Here is a 17,170-nt window from a genome sequence, read left to right on the forward strand (position 1 = left end):
GCTGAATCCCACGGCTGTACGTAGGCGCTTGGCCGCTGCTCCAATATTCGCGCTGCCAGATTTTAAACTGGATTCCTGTATCCGTACGATTTGGGTAAACCTGCATATCATGCTCCATGGATGCAACTTGTGCGTTGCCGCCGCCGCCGCGTCGAGCATCAGATCAGATTTCTCGCAAGTACGTGATGCCGGATTCCAAACGTCTGCGCGTGTCTGCATGGCCGGACCTGCCGCCGGAGCTCCTTGGCACCGTCCTCCAACGTCTCCCGTCCCTCGCCGATCGCGTCCGCCTCCGCGCCGTTTGCCGCCCGTGGCGCTTGAGCGCCACCGCGCTGCCCCCGTCCCACCTTCATCTCCCCTGGCTGGCCTTCCGGGACGGCACCCTCCTTGACGTCGCCAACAACGCCGCGCACCTCGTGCGCATCCCCGACGACGCCGTCTCCTACAGCGCCGGCGAGAACGTCTTCTTCCTCGTGCACGACGATGGCCGATGCTCCCTGATGGACGCCTTCTCCGGCGCTCCCGTGACACCTCTCCCCGAGCTAGCTGCTCTGCTACGTGCTCGCGACGTGAATGCCCGCGACGAGGACCTGCAGCCCATCACCAAGGTCGTGGTGTCCTCGGCGTCCTCGGCAGAGCTGGAATATCGCCTCGTCGCCGTCATGATCGACTACTCCACAGTCATCCTCTCCACCTGTCGACCGGCCGGGGAGACCAACAGGTGCCTAGCGCTGCACGAGTACTTCGAATTCTGCATCGCCGACATCAAGTTTTTCGCAGGGAGGATCTACGCCCTGTCCAGTGTCGACGAGACGCTCCGCGCCCTCAACCTCAACAATGGCCGCCTAGACGAGCTACCGGCATCGTCGCCTGGCTTTGAGATCATATCCGGAGTGAGGCCCGAGTTCATCGCGATGACCGACGAGCCTCATCTGCAAAAGGATCCATGGCCGTACGGTCACGTCGTTGCGGGGCGGTATCTAGTCGAATGTAATGGCAAGCTGCTCATGGTCAGGCGGTGGGCTCGCAAACCTTTGTTGAGCATGAGCTACTTCTCCATGACCGAATACCATGACAACGATGGATTCGACATTGAACGGACTCGCCGGTTTGAGGTCTTCGAGGTGGACAACAGCTACCGCCCGTGGGAGATCCACGGCCGGTGGAAGAAGGTCCAGCACCTGGACGGCCAGGCGCTTTTCGTGTCCTCGCCATGCTCCGAGGCTGCACCTGCTGCAGGACACGGAGCTCAAGAAGACTGCATCTACTTCACGCATCAGATAGACCCGTGGAAGCGAGGAGATCCACTCGGCGATTCCGGCGTGTACAACATGAGAGAGGGGACGATCAGGCGGCCATTGCTGTCGGAACATGCGGCGGTTCCTGGGTCGCTGGTCTGGATGCACCGGTTCCCTGCTTGGGTCTTCCCACGTGAAGCTTAGGTTCAATTGGTAGCAAAAGTATTGCAAAAACCGTAGTGTTGAAACACTAAAGTATTTTAGTTTTTTTCTTCATGGTAGTACGTATCTCATCAAATAAAGAAGATCACAATTTTGCTATTTGTCAGTTATCTGTTTTTTCATTTAGTGTCAGTCAAATCCCTCTCCGTTCATTTATTCCTCAAGATTCGTGCAGCTCAGTGGTGATGGACTAGAATCGACTAACTAGTTTCTCATTTTCAATCTTATTGGACTAGCAAACATGTCCGTGCGTTGCAACAGGAGAAAAACAACATGTACTACTCTAACCCGCAAGAACACCACCACCCCCCCCCCCCCCCCACACACACACACATACACGCGCGCGCACACTGGTCCACATGCTCTATTTCCCACTCGTGTCACCGTGTTCTGTAATCACAATGAATGATAACACATGAAGAGAAAGTGATAATTAAAATCTATTACTATAATATTTTCATGATCTGCAAATGTTGAAAAGCTTACGGAAAAATCAATGATGAGGCAAATTTGACCTACATTAGCACAAAATCGACATGAATCAATGCGACCACATCGTAAAAAAAGGGTCAATAGCTCATGCGCGACATATTTGAGGTGCAATGGAAGGAGTGCGACGTAGTTGACGAAAGTAGCTGTAGTGCTACGTTTCAGAAGCTCAAATAGCCAAGGCCTACTCGGGCGATTAAACTGGTCGTCAACGGGAGTGAGGTTATGTTTAAGACATGTGGGTCCCACTTGGCAGTGCATCTAGTTGCGGGCCTCACTTGGAAGTGCATCAGGTGAAATGGTCCCCGTGCCTGTCTGAACGTGCACACCCGTCCGAAGCCGTTGCTCCCACCACCCCTCCTCTTCGTTCTCGACGGTGAGCTGGCGACGGCGCCGGAGATGGAGTACCCCTGGACATGATAGCAGCGCGGAGCTTTCATTCTCGGCGACGGCGGCGGCTGTGGTGAGTGAATCCGGAACCCTGTCCCGTTCCCCTCGGTGTCGAGCTAGATCTCACCACATCGCCTCTGTTTCCCTCTGTTTTTGGTGTTTCTGATCGATTTGATCCAGATTTGGGTGGGTGGGAGGGGGGGGGGGGCTGACCGCGATGGAGCTGCCAGAGACAACAACATCGACAAGTGTAGGAAATATGCCCTAGAGGCAGTAATAAAATGGTTATTATTATATTTTCTTGTTCATGATAATTGTCTATTGTTCATGCTATAATTGTATTAACCGGAAACCGTGGTACATGTGTGAACACATAGACCACAACATGTCCCTAGTGTGCCTCTAGTTGACTAGCTCGTTGATCAATAGATGGTTGCAGTTTCCTGATCATGGACATTGGATGTCGTTGATAACAGGATCACATCATTAGGAGAATGATGTGATGGACTAGACCTAATCCTAAGCATAGCACAAGATCGCGTAGTTCGTTTGCTAGAGCTTTTCTAATGTCAAGTATCATTTCCTTAGACCATAAGATTGTGCAACTCCCGGATGCTGTAGGAATGCTTTGGGTGTATCAAACGTCACAACGTAACTGGGTGGCTATAAAGGTGCACTACGGGCATCTCCGAAAGTGTCTGTTGGGTTGGCACGAATCGAGACTGGGATTTGTCACTCCGTATGACGGAGAGGTATCTCTGGGCCCACTCGGTAATGCATCATCATAATGAGCTCAATGTGATAAGGAGTTAGCCACGGGATCATGCGTTATGGAACGAGTAAAGAGACTTGCCGGTAACGAGATTGAACGAGGTATGGGGATACCGACGACCGAATCTCGAGCAAGTAACATACCGATGGACAAAGGCAACTGTATACGGGATTGATTGAATCCCCGACATCATGGTTCATCCGATGAGATCATCGTGGAACCTGTGGGATCCAACACTAGTAGGAAATAGGGCTTTGGTCCAGGCCGGGTCAGCCCATTAGTCCCCGTTCAGTCCAGAACCGGGACCAATGGGGGCATTGGAACCCTGTTCGTGAGCCCAGGGGGCCGGCCGGGCCACGTGGGCCATTGGTCCCGGTTCATCTGGACCTTTTGGTCCCGGTTGGTGGGACGAATCGGGACCAATGGGCCTCGCTCCTGGCCCACCACCATTGGTCCCGGTTGGTGGCTTGAACCGGGACCAAAGGCTCCCCTTTAGTCCCGGTTCATGCCACCAACCGGGACCAATGAGGTGCCTATATATACCCCCTCGCGTAAGAGCAGAGCACACTGCTCTGTTTTTTTCTGGCCGAGGGGGAGAGGGCTTGGTGGTGCTCTAGCTCACCTCCTATGCACACAAGGTGTTCGATGGAATGCCCGAGCCACACTACTTAAGCTTTCTCCTCTCCAAGCTCGACCTCCAAGCTCCATTTTCCTCAATATTTGTCTAGGTTTAGCGGTCCGTCACGCCCCGTCCCCGTCTTCACCGCCGTCGATCACCCGCGCCGAGCTCATCGCCGGCACCACCGTGGTGAGCCTCTTGTTCTTATCTTCTTACTTGTATGTTTACATAGATACTTGTATTATTTTCTTACTTTTATTATTGCATCTTATATAGTGCGATGGTTTTGGTATCCGCCCCCGTCGGCCCTCGTCCTATCTATGATTCGGATGTGGTATATATATTATCTTTATAACTATTGGTTCATTTATTGTTTATGAAAATTATGCCGACCAACGTGACATAGATTTTATTTATGTAGGATGTATGTGAATTGGAAATGCCAACCGACCCTATTGTCGAGAGGTTAAATTTAGTTGAAGAAGAAAACAATTTGTTGAAGGAAAAAATAAAAAAAATTGAGGAGGAGAAGATGATATTGGAGTTGCATGTTGCAGATGTCGTCGATGATCACAAGATCAAGATGGATGCAATGCGCTTGAAGATTAGAAAGATTAGAAAATATGCCATTCATATCGAGGCTTGGTATCATTATGCCATTGGATCAATTGTTACCTTGGTTGCGATTATGATCGCATTTGTTTTCGCATTGAAATGTTTTACATAGTTTCAATGTATGGTTTAATTAATTAGATGCTCTGGAGAGCTATATGTTGTTAGATGAGAACTATGTATGCACTTTGGTTTTGATGTGATGATGAACTTCTATTAATTTGGACACTTAATTATATATAATGCATGCAGATGAACCGGCAATGGATGTACGGTGACAGACACACCTCCGAATACATTAAGGGCGTGCATGAGTTTCTCGATGCGGCTGAGGCAAACAAGCAGAATGGTTTTATGTGTTGTCCATGCACTGAATGTGGGAATACGAGGTCTTACTCTAACCGGAAAATCCTTCACTCCCACCTGCTTTACAAGGGTTTCATGCCACACTATAATGTTTGGACGAGGCACGGAGAAATAGGGGTTATGATGGAAGACGGCGAAGAAGAAGAGTGCGATGACAACTATGTGCCCCCTGAATACGGTGATGCTGCAACGGGGGGAGCTGGTGAAGATCAAGAGGAACCAGACGATGTGCCCAATGATGCTGCAACGGGTGAAGCTGCTGAAGATCAAGAGGAACCAGACGATGTTCCCAATGATGATGATCTCCGCCGGGTCATTGTCGATGCAAGGACGCAATGCGAAAGTCAAAAGGAGAAGCTAAAGTTCGATCGCATGTTAGAGGATCACAAAAAAGGGTTATACCCCAATTGCGAAGATGGCAACACAAAGCTCGGTACCGTACTGGAATTGCTGCAGTGGAAGGCAGAGAATGCTCTGGCTGACAAAGGATTTGAGAAGCTACTGAAAATATTGAAGAAGAAGCTTCCAAAGGATAACGAATTGCCCGACAGTACATACGCAACAAAGAAGGTCGTATGCCCTCTAGGATTGGAGGTGGAGAAGATACATGCATGCCCTAATGACTGCATCCTCTACCGCGGTGCATACAAGGATCTGAACGCATGCCCGGTATGAGGTGCATTGCGGTATAAGATCAGACGAGATGACCCTGGTGATGTTGACGGCGAGCCCCCCAGGAAGAGGGTTCCTGCGAAGGTGATGTGGTATGCTCCTATAATACCACGGTTGAAACGTCTGTTTAGAAACGAAGAGCATGCCAAGTTGATGCGATGGCACAGTGAGGACCGGAAGAAAGACGGGAAGTTGAGAGCACCCGCTGACGGGTCACAGTGGAGAAAAATCGAGAGAAAGTACTGGGATGAGTTTGCAAAGGACCCAAGGAATGTATGGTTTGCTTTAAGCGCGGATGGCATTAATCCTTTCGGGGAGCAGAGCAGCAATCACAACACCTGGCCCATGACTCTATGTATGTATAACCTTCCTCCTTGGATGTGCATGAAGCGGAAGTTCATTTCTTCTTCTCTTTTTTTCTTCTTCTTCCTCTTTTATTTTATCGGGAACGAGGGTCGTCGAGGGTTAGGGTCCACATGTATCTAACACCCACGATACTTGCTATTTAGGGTTTCCTCTACCGCTCGGTGACCCTCGACGACCCTCGTTCCCGATAAAAAAAAGAGGAAGAAGAAGAAAAAAAAGAGGAGAAGAAAGAATAGAGGAGTTCTCACTCCTCTATTCTTTCTTCTCCTTTTTTTCTTCTTCCTCTTCTTTTTTTATCCTTGAAGCGTTGTCGAGGCCACCCCAAACCCTAGAGAAGCAGCGTCGAGGCCACTAATTAATATTAGTTCTACGTTTGCCACTAATATATCCATCTGTCATGTTTGAATAATAATTGCCATGTTGTAAATATTTGTAGAAACTATGGACACCGCCCGAGACGAAGTACAAGAAGAGTTGTTGGGGGACATAATCGCACGAGGAAGTGATGCCGTCTGCTCGTTGTTTCTCAACGACATCGATGGTCTCAAAGCAGCTGGCTATGATTATGATGGCTCCGTGACCTAATGCCGGTGCAAGAAGGAGACCGTGAGGACGGCTCCGGTGACCCAATGCCGGTGCAAGAAGGAGACCGCGATGACATCTCCGGTGACCGGACCGAGTCCGGCCAGGTATATATATTAGTTAAGCTTCTGCTGACTAGCTAATTGATGCATTCATTGTTTTGGTATGTACACATATTAATTAAGTCTTTGTTCTTTTTTCTAGCCCTCCGGATCGAGCACAACTTCGGTAAAGAGACGAGGCCCGAAGAAAAAGTTGATCTCGGATGAAAAGTTTGAGATCATAGCAATCGCGCCCGACGGCCAACCGATTGAACCCCTCCGGACAAAGAGCGCATTTGTTGCTCAGTGCGGGGTTTTGGTTAGGGACAAGATCCCGATCAGCATCCAGCAATGGTTAAAGCCGGCTACAGAAGACCCTGAGGTGTCTTATGTCAATGATATGCAGAAAAATGATCTTTGGACTGAGCTGAAGTCAAATTTGGTACCATCCTATTCCAGCCAGGAAGACAGCTCTATCTCACAAGTTAGCTGGATCTTTTATTTAAGCCAAACCTCCTATCTTTTGATCGTGGTCAAAATCCTATCCGAGTCCCCTTTTTTAGATCTTTCTCCCTACCACAAGAGGATGATCCGGAGAAGCCAGTTAAAGAGCAATTAATCAAGTCTTTTGCTCTTAAGAGGATGGCCGAACTATTCAGGAGGTGGAAGAAAGAGCTGAATAAGTTTGTCGACAATAAAGAGACACCAGAATTCACGGGCAGATATGAGAAGATCAAAGATCACTGGCCCGCACTTGTGTCCCACAAGACATCGGAAAAGAGTAAGAAGATGTCGGCGACAAACAAGCAAAATGCTGCGAAGAAGAAGCATCACCATCGCACGGTGTCAGGTGGCTACCTCGTAGCCTGGCCTAAGTGGGACAAGACTGAGAATGATCTGGCTGATAAAGGGATCGAACCAGAGACAATTAACTAGCCAGACCGTTGCCGGACTTGGTTCTTCGGGGCTGGCGGAACCTTGGACCCTATATTAGGGAAGTGCATTTGGACGAACGATCAAATGGACATACCAGTCAAGAAGCTTCAGCAGTATATCGAAGCAGCGCAGCAAGGGACGTTCGTTCCAGACAGAGAGAACGACGAGCTCACAATGGCCCTCGGGAATCTTGAGCACCCTGGACGGACACGAGGCACGCCAGGCTCCATTCCGTGGAAGGTTGGGTTTCTGGACGCAGGCGGTTACAAATGCCAGGAGAGGAGGAAAAAAGTGCAGCAGACCCAAATGCAGGTGCTGCAAGCAAGGGTACAAGAGATAGAGGAACGAGAAGCAAATCGCAGCAAACGAACTGCCGAAGCTTCCCCCGAAGCTACCCCGCCATCTCAGCGGAGAAGCAGCGTGGCTTCCACCGAGTTGCTTCAGCCGGAGCATGTCTTGACGGCTCCTGCCAGCTATCCCGTGGATGCTATCACGGAGTCTCAAAATTGCCACCTTATGACGCAATGGATTAATATGAAGGTCAAGGCGACTGTTGGCTCTGTTTTTCCTACTGAACCCAGCGCAACTTTTCACTGTCGGCCGATTCCAGAAGAATATGCTAGGGTGATGGTGGATGAAATAACAGAGGGATTTGAGGACCTCCAGCTTGACCACCCTACCGGTGAAGGGGAGACTCGGCTGGGTTCTGCTCTGAAGACTCCATGCCTATGGCGGAAGGAGCTCATCAACCTTCCAAACTGGACGCCTCCGCCTCCTCCTCCTCCTCCTCCTCCGGCGAGTCAGGGCACTCCGCCTCCTCCACCGCCTCCTCCTCCGGCGAGTGACGATCAGGGCACTTGGCCGGCTCCTTCTCCGGCGCGTGGCAGCACTCCGCCTCCTTCTCCGCCTGTGCTGACGCGCCCGAGCAGCCAGCCTCCCCCTTCTCCGCCTCGTCTGCAAGGGCGGAAGAGACCTGCTGCCGCTCCGGCTGCTCCGGCGCGTCGTAGTCCTTCTCCTCCGCCTCGTAAGCAAGTAAAGAAGACAACCGCTCCGTCTGCTCTGCCGGCGTCTAGTAGTACAGCCAGAGGCGGGAGGACATACAGATTCGGTCCTTCTCTGAAGACTCCAGAGAAGTTACCATACGAGAGGACCCCGGAGGAGAACGCCGAGATCGCGTGGGAAGAAGTGAGGAACTTCTTTGAAGGGGTGAAAGCAAAGAAACATCCACCTCCAGAGGAGAAGGTAGATTCGGTGAAAGCGAAGCGCACTCTGGCTGCCCTGACAAAACAACCCAAGTCTCCGCCGAAAGGAAACTATGAGCGCATTATTGGAAAGGAATTTGCCGAAGCGGAGCGGTCGGGAAGTACTGTCAGTGATCAAAGGCTGAAAGAACGACGAGCTGGGAAACAAATTGCACAACTCGGTGAACAAGCGAAGCAATCGTGCCCCCCGCTCAAGGTGCCTAGCGACATCATCGCTAATGATCCGAGGATGGTGCCCGGTTATAGAAATCTTGGATATTACCTGCCCGACGATGTACATTATGCTTTCATGGAGTTGCAGATACAAATATACGAGTACGGGAAGCCTCTCGTCAAAGATGAAAGATCTCTATCAACGATGATGCAAAGATTGCATGATTGGTACTTGAAAATCTGCAGAGAGTCTGGGGGGAGGAGTACTTTGTATGTGAGAGTTAAAAAGGAGCATGACCTCGTTGGAATTGATCTATTGCCTGTTCCATTTGAGGAGTTCTTTCAGTTTTTCAATCAATTGGCCCTCGATAAAGCAACGGTCACCTGCTACTGTCTGTAAGTAGTACTACTTCTGTTATTAAGTCTCTCTATATAGCCCAGCTCTTTCATTGCATGTATTTATAATTATCCTCACTATATTATGCAGATTGAAGATCGTCGAATTGAAGAAATGACAAATCGGTGATATTGGGTTCATTAACACAAATATCATAGATGCAACTCAGGTTAAATTTCATGCCGCAGATACCGAGGCCAACTTGCTACGATCGTTGGTAATAAATGAAAACAAAGATATAATACTATTTCCTTACAACTTCAAGTGAGTGTTACTGTCTTGTGCGTATTCAGTTTCCCTTATATATTAGTCAAGGTTATAGTAATGTAATTGATGAGTTATGCGTGCATGTGTAGTTTCCACTATATTCTCCTAGAGATTAAGCTTGAGCAGGGACTAGTAACCGTTTTAGACTCAAGACAAAAAGATCCCCAGGACTATGCGAACATGACTCAAATGCTCGAGAAGTAAGTTAAATCGATCATTATCCACCATATCAGCAACTTTGTTCATTTCCTGATATATCAAGTAATTGTTTTCTTTGTCTGGCAGGGTTTGGAAAAAATTCACCAAAAAAGCTCCGGGACTTCCGAAGAAGCTGCAATTTAGACACCCGAAAGTAAGTACTATAGTAGCATGTTCCGCGCATCTCCTATTTATTCAAGTGCTAGTTTCATCAATACCATTTGGCATTCTTGCTTATCAGTTTGATTGACCTCTGTTTCTTGTAAAGTGGTTGTGGCAGGAACAAGGGAATGATTTCTGTGGATACTACGTTTGCGAGTCCATCCGCCACACGACCTGTGAGCGGGGCTACTCTGACGAACAATATGAAGTGCGTAAATAACAACATTCACAATTTTATTTTATTACCATCATTTGTGTTGAGTTTCATTCATTCATATATATATGTATCGACCCCCTTCTTCAAATTAGATATTTCGGAAGCGGGATGAACTCCTAGCACCAGCTCGCATGCGAGCAATTCAAGAGGAATTGGCGGCATTCTTTCTTGACCACGTGATCGCTGAAGACAGAGAATACTATGTGGACCATGAGTCCGTATGTTAGGAGATTATATTTGTAAGAGATAATTATTGTATATATGTAGCCGGTAGTGTCGGATAGATATACGAGAACTTGTTGTTCGGCCAATCTCTCAGAGAAGGAGAGGTGGTCGATATCACTTCTCTCTGTATGCATATATGTTCATGACGATCTTCTGTTTCCTTCGTTTGCTTACTAGCTAGCTAGCTTGTCCAGTCCTCTCTATACGTATGTATAGTACGTAGCGTCGACCAAGCACGGACATAAGAGAGGACACTTCTCTCTATTAATTATAGCTAGCTAACACAATATATGAAATACCTAAATTAACCCCCCAAAACCCCCAACCCCCCCCCCCTTTTAAAAAAAACAAAAACCCCAGCCACAGAAATGCTGACGCGTGGATGCCTATTGGTCTCGGTTGGTGCCACCAACCGGGACCAAAGGCCCTCCTGCCTAGGCTCCGCGCATAGGCCACGTGGAGGCCCATCTATCCCGGTTCTGGATTGAACCGGGACTAAAGGGACAGGGCATTAGTACCGACCCTTTAGTCTCGGTTCAGGAACCGGGACAAAAGGCCCTTACGAACGGAGACAACAGACCCTTTTTCTACTAGTGCAACATGGGTATCCAGATCCCGCTATTGGTTATTGGCCGGAGAGATGTCTCGGTCATGTCTGCATGGTTCCCGAATCCGTTGGGTCTACACACTTAAGGTTCGGTGACGCTAGAGTTGTTATGGGAAATTGTATGTGGTTACCGAAGGTTGTTCGGAGTCCCGGATGAGATCCCAGACGTCATGAGGAGTTCCTTAATAGTCAGGAGGTGAAGATTTATATATGGGAAGTCCAATTTTAGTCACCGGAATGGTTTCGAGGGTTATCTGTATTGTACCGGGACCACCGAAAGGTCTCCGGGGGTCCACCGGGTGGGGCCACCTGCCCCGGAGGACTTAATGGGCTGAATATGGGAGGGAACCAGCCCCTAGTGGGCTGGTGCCCCCCCAAGGGCCCAAGGTGCCTAGGGTTGGAAACCCTAGGGGGAGGGGGCAGCTCCCACCTTGCTTGGGGGGCAAGTCTCCCGTCCTAGCCTCCCCACCCCCTCTAGATGCATCTAGGGGGGTCGGCCCCCTCTTCCCTTCCCCCTATAAATAGTGGGGGGGGGAGGGAAGAAGCACCTCTTCCCCTGGCGTAGCCCCTCCCTCCTCCAACACCCCTCCTCCTCTGTAGTGCTTGGCGAAGCCCTGCAGGAGAACCACAAGCTCCACCACCACGCCGTCGTGCTGCCGGAGCTCTCCCTCAACTTGGATCAAGAAGGAGGAGACGTCCCCGGGATGTACATGTGTTGAACACGGAGGCGCCGTCCGTTCGGCGCTAGATCAGGTCTTCCGCGATTTGAAGCGCCGCGAGTACGACTCCATCAACCGCGTTCTTATAACACTTCCGCTTAGAGATCTTCAAGGGTATGAAGATGCACTCCCTCTCTCTCTCATTGCTAGTATCTCCTAAATTGATCTTGGTGACACATAGGAAATTTTTGAATTATTACTACGTTTCCCAACAGTGGCATCATGAGTTAGGCCTATGTGTAGATTCTATGCACAAGTAGAACACAAAGTAGTTGTGGGCGATGATTTGGTGAATTTGCTTACCGTTACTAGCCTTATCTTGATTCGTCGGCATTGTGGGATGAAGCGGCCCGGAACGAGCTAACACGTACGCTTACGTGAGACTGGTTCCACCGACTGACATGCACTTGATGCATAAGGTGGCTAGCGGGTGTCTGTCTCTCCCACTTTAGTCAGATTGGATTCGATGAAAAGGGTCCTTATGAAGGGTAAAGAGCAATTGGCATATCACTGTTGTGGCTTTTGCGTAGGTAAGAAACGTTCTTGCTAGAAACCCATAGCAGCCATGTAAAACATGCAACAACAATTAGAGGACGTCTAACTTGTTTTTGCAGGGTATGCTATGCGATGTGATATGGCCAAAAGGATGTGATGAATTATATATCTGTTGTCTGAGATTGATCATGTTCTTGTAATAGGAATCATGACTTGCATGTCGATGAGTATGACAACTGACAGGAGCCATAGGAGTTGTCTTAATTTATTGTATGACCTGCGAGTCAATGTAAACGCCATGTAATTAATTTACTTTATTGCTAACCGTTAGCCATAGTAGTAGAAGTAATAGTTGGCAAGTCAACTTCATGAAGACACGATGATGGATATCATCGTGTCATTGTTGGGAAACATAGTATTTCAAAAAAAAATTCCTACAATCACGCAATATCTATCTAGGAGAAGCATAGCAACGAGCGGGGAGACTGTGTCTACGTACCCTTGTAGACCGAAAGCGGAAGAGTTTAGTAACACGGTTGATGTAGTCGAATGTCTTCATGATCCAACCGATCCAAGTACCGAACGTACTGCACCTCTGTGTTCAGCACACGTTCAGCATGATGATGTCCCTTGAGCTCTTGATCCAGTTGAGGATGAGGGAGAGTTCCGTCAGCACAATGGCGTGGCGACGGTGATGATGAAGTTACTGACGCAGGGCTTCTCCTAAGCACTACGACAATATGACCGAGGTGTTGAACTGTGGAGGGGGGCACCGCACATGGCTAAGAGATTGTCCGTTGGGCCTTTGGGGTGCCCCTGCCCCCGTATAGAAGGGAGGGGAGGAGGAGGCCAGCCAACAAGGGGCGCGCCAGGGAGAGGGGAGTCCTACTAGGACTCCAACCCTAGTAGGATTTGGCCCCACCCTTTTTTCCTTCTACCGAAGGGGGAAAAGGGGAAGGAGAGTGAGTAGGAGAAGGAAAAGGGGGGTGGCGCCCCCTTCCCAAGTCCAATTCAGCCTCCTCCCTTGTGGGGGGCACACCAGCCCCTTGTGGGCTGATTAGCCTCCCTCATATGGCCCATAAGGCCCATATCTTTCCCCGGGGGGTTCCGGTAACCTCCCGGTACTCCAGAAAAATGCCCGAATCACTCAGAACCATTCCGATGTCCGAATGCAACCTTCCAATATATGAATCTTTACCTCTCGACCATTTCGAGACTCCTCGTCATGGCCATGATCTCATCCGGGACTCCAACAAACTTTGGTCATCAAATCACATAACTCATAATACAAATCGTCATCGAACGTTAGGCGTGCGGATCCTACGGGTTCGAGAACTATATAGACATGACCGAGACACATCTCCGGTCAATAACCAATAGCGGAACATGGATGCTCATATTGGCTCCTACATATTCTACGAAGATCTTTATCAGTCAAACTGCATAACAACATACGTTGTTCCCTTTGTCATCGGTATGTTACTTGCCCGAGATTTGATCATCGGTATCATCATACCTAGCTCAATCTCGTTACCGGCAAGTCTCTTTACTCATTTTGTAATGCATAATCCCGTGACTAACTCATTAGTAACATTGCTTGCAAGGCTTATAGTGATGTGCATTACCGAGAGGGCCCAGAGATACCTCTCCGATACTCGAAGTGACAAATCCTAATCTCAATCTATGCCAACCCAACAAACACCTTCGGAGACATCTGTAGAGCATCTTTATAATCACCCACTTACGTTTGTGACGTTTGATAGCACACAAGGTGTTCCTCCGGTATTCGGGAGTTGCATAATCTAATAGTCAGAGGAACATGTATAAGTCATGGTGAAAGAAATAGCAATAAAACTAAACGATCATTATGCTAATCTAATGGATGGGTCTTGTCCATCACATCATTCTCTAATGATGTGATCCCGCTCATCAAATGATAAGACATGTCTACGGTCAGGAAACATAACCATCTTTGATTAACGAGCTAGTCAAGTAGAGTCATACTAGGGAAACTCTGTTTTGTTTATGTATCACACATGTACTAAGTTTTCGGTTAATACAATTCTAGCATGAATAATAAACATTTATCATGATATGAGGAAATATAAATAACAACTTTATTATTGCCTCTTGGGCATATTTCCTTCAATCTCCCACTTGCACTAGAGTCAATAATCTAGTTCACATCGCCATGTGATTGAACACCAATAGTTCACATAACCATGTGATTAATTAGTTCACATCGCCATGTGACTAATACCCAAAGGGTTTTACTAGAGTCAATAATCTAGTTCACATTGCTATGTGATTTAACACCCAAAGAGTATGAAGGTGTGATCATGTTTTTCTTGTCAGAGAAGCTTAGTCAATGGGTCTGTCACATTCGGAGTCGTATGTATTTTGCAAATTTTCTATGTCTACAATGCTTTGCATGGAGCTACTCTAGCTAATTGCTCCCACTTTCAATATGTATCCAGATTGAGACTCAGAGTCACCCGGATCGGTGTAAAAGCTTGCATCGGCGTAACTATTTATGACAAACTCTTTATCACCTCCATAACCGAGAAATATCTCCTTAGTCTTCTAAGGATAATTTTTACCGCTTTCAAGTGATCCACTCCTGGATCAATATCTTACCCCCTTGCCAAACTCATGGCAAGGTACACAATAGGTTTGGTACACATTATAGCATTCTTTATAGAACCTATGGCTGAGGCATAGGGAATGACTTTCGTTTTCTTTCTATTTTCTGCCGTGGTCGTGTTTTGAGTCTTACTCAACTTTACACCTTGCAATATAGGCAAGAACTCCTTCTTTGACTGTTCCATTTTGAACTACTTAAAAAAATCCTGTCAAGGTATGTACTCATTGAAAAAACTTATCAAGTGTCTTGATCTATCTCTATAGATCTTGATGCCCAATATGTAAGCAGCTTCACCGAGGTCTTTCTTTGAAAAACTCCTTTCAAACACTCCTTTATGCTTTCAAGAAAATTCTACATCATTTCTGATCAACAATATGTCATTCACATATACTTATCATAAAGGATGTAGTGCTCCCACGCACTTTCTTGTAAATACAGGCTTCACCGCAAGTCTGTATAAAGCTATATGCTTTGACAAACTTATCAAAGCATATATTCCAACTCCGAGATGCTTGCACCAGTCCATAGATGGATCGTTGGAGCTTGCACATTTGTTATCACCTTTAGGATTGACCAAACCTTCTGGTTGTATCATATACAACTCTTCTTTAATAAAATCCATTAAGGAATGGATTTTTAATATCCATTTGTCAGATTTCATAAAATGTGGCAATTGCTAACATGATTCAGACATACTTTAAGCATCGATACGAGTGAGAAAATCTCATCGTAGTCAACATCTTGAATTTGTCAAAAACCCTTTTCGACAAGTCGAGCTTTGTAGATAGTAACACTACTATCAACGTTCGTCCTCCTCTTGAAGATCCATTTATACTCAATGGCTTGCCAATCATCAGGCAAGTCCACCAAAGTCCACACTTTGTTCTCATACATGGATTCTATCTCAGATTTCATGGCCTCAAGCCATCTGTCGGAATCTGGGCTCATCATCACTTCCTCATAGTTCGTAGGTTCATCATGGTCTAGCAACATGACTTCCAGAACAGGATTATCGTACCACTCTGGTGTGGATCGTACTCTGGTTGACCTACAGGTTCAGTAGTAACTTGATCTGAAGTTTCATGATCATCATCATTAACTTCCACACTAATTGGTGTAGGCATCATTGGAACTGATTTCAGTGATGAGCTACTTTCCAATTCGAGACAAGGTACAATTACCTCATCAAGTTGTACTTTCCTCCCACTCACTTCTTTCGAGAGAAACTCCTTCTCTAGAAAGGATCCACTCTTAGGAACAAAGATCTTGCCTTCCGATCTGTGATAGAAGGTGTACCCAACAGTTTCTTTTGGGTATCCTATGAAGACGCACTTCTCCGATTTGGGTTTGAGCTTATCAGGCTTAAACTTTTTCACATAAGCATCACAACCCCAAACTTTAAGAAACAACAACTTGGGTTTCTTGCCAAACCACAGTTCATATGGTGTCGTCTCAACGGATTTAGACGGTGCCCTATTTAACATGAATGCAGCTGTCTCTAATGTAGAACCCAAAACGATAGTGGTAAATCGGTAAGAAACATCGTAGATTGCACCATTATCTAATAAAGTACGGTTACAATGTTCGGACACACCATTACGCTGTGGTGTTCTAGGTGGCTGAGTTGTGAAACTATTCCACATTGTTTCAAATGAAGGCCAAACTCGTAACTCACATATTCACCTCTGCGATCAGATCGTCAAAACTTTATTTTCTTGTTACGATGATTCTCAACTTCACTCTGAAATTCTTTGAACTTTTTCAAATGTTTCAGACTTGTGTTTCATTAAGTAGATATACCCATATTTTCTCAAATCATCTGCGAAGGTAAGAAAATAATGATACCCGCCACAACCCTCAACACTCATCAGACCACATACATCGATATGTATTATTTCTAATAAGTCAGTGGCTCGCTCCATTGTTCCGGAGAATGGAGTCTTAGTCATCTTTCCCATGAGGCATGGTTCGCAAGCATCAAATGATTCATAATCAAGTGATTCCAAAAGTCCATCTGCATGGAGTTTCTTCATGCGCTTTACACCAATATGACCTAGACGGCAGTGCCACTAGTATGTTGCAATATCATTATCAACTTTGCATCTTTTGGCATCAATATCATGAATATGTGTATCACTACAATCAAGATTAAATAAACCATTCGCCTTGGGTGTATGACCACAAAAGGTTTTATTCATGTAAACAGAATAACAATTATTCTTTGACTTAAATCAATAACCGCATTGCAATAAACATGATCCAATCATATTATGCTCAACGCAAACACCAAATAACATTTATTTTAGGTTCAACACTAATCCCGAAGGTAAAGGGAGTGTGCGATTGTGATCTTATTAACCTTTGGAATCATTTGCAATACACATCGTCACCTCGCCCTTAACTAGTCTCTGTTCATTTTGTAACTCCTATTTCGAGTTATTAATCATAGCAACTGAACCAGTATCAAATACCTAGGGGCTACTATGAACACTAGTAAAGTACACATCAATAACATGTAT

At 46.8% G+C, this 17,170-nt stretch overlaps 1 protein-coding gene across 1 annotated transcript; it reads left to right on the top strand.

Annotated features, from left to right (window-relative positions):
- The first annotated feature begins 116 nt into the window (after window positions 1-116).
- LOC147989981 (F-box protein At2g26160-like) lies at window positions 117-1,442 on the top strand. Its single transcript, XM_087536771.1, has one exon. It carries the CDS (start codon window positions 117-119, stop codon window positions 1,440-1,442), a length of 1,326 nt encoding a protein of 441 aa, XP_087392897.1.
- The last annotated feature ends 15,728 nt before the right edge of the window (window positions 1,443-17,170 follow it).

This window comes from Triticum urartu, chromosome 1A (assembly GCF_056163025.1).
Source record: "Triticum urartu cultivar PI428250 chromosome 1A, HENAU_Tu73, whole genome shotgun sequence".
NCBI classification, from domain to species: domain Eukaryota; kingdom Viridiplantae; phylum Streptophyta; class Magnoliopsida; order Poales; family Poaceae; genus Triticum; species Triticum urartu.

What these genes read in the sequence shown, in the direction of transcription:
- LOC147989981 (XM_087536771.1), top strand. Translation starts at nt 117, where the DNA reads ATGGATGCAACTTGTGCGTTGCCGCCGCCGCCGCGTCGAGCATCAGAT.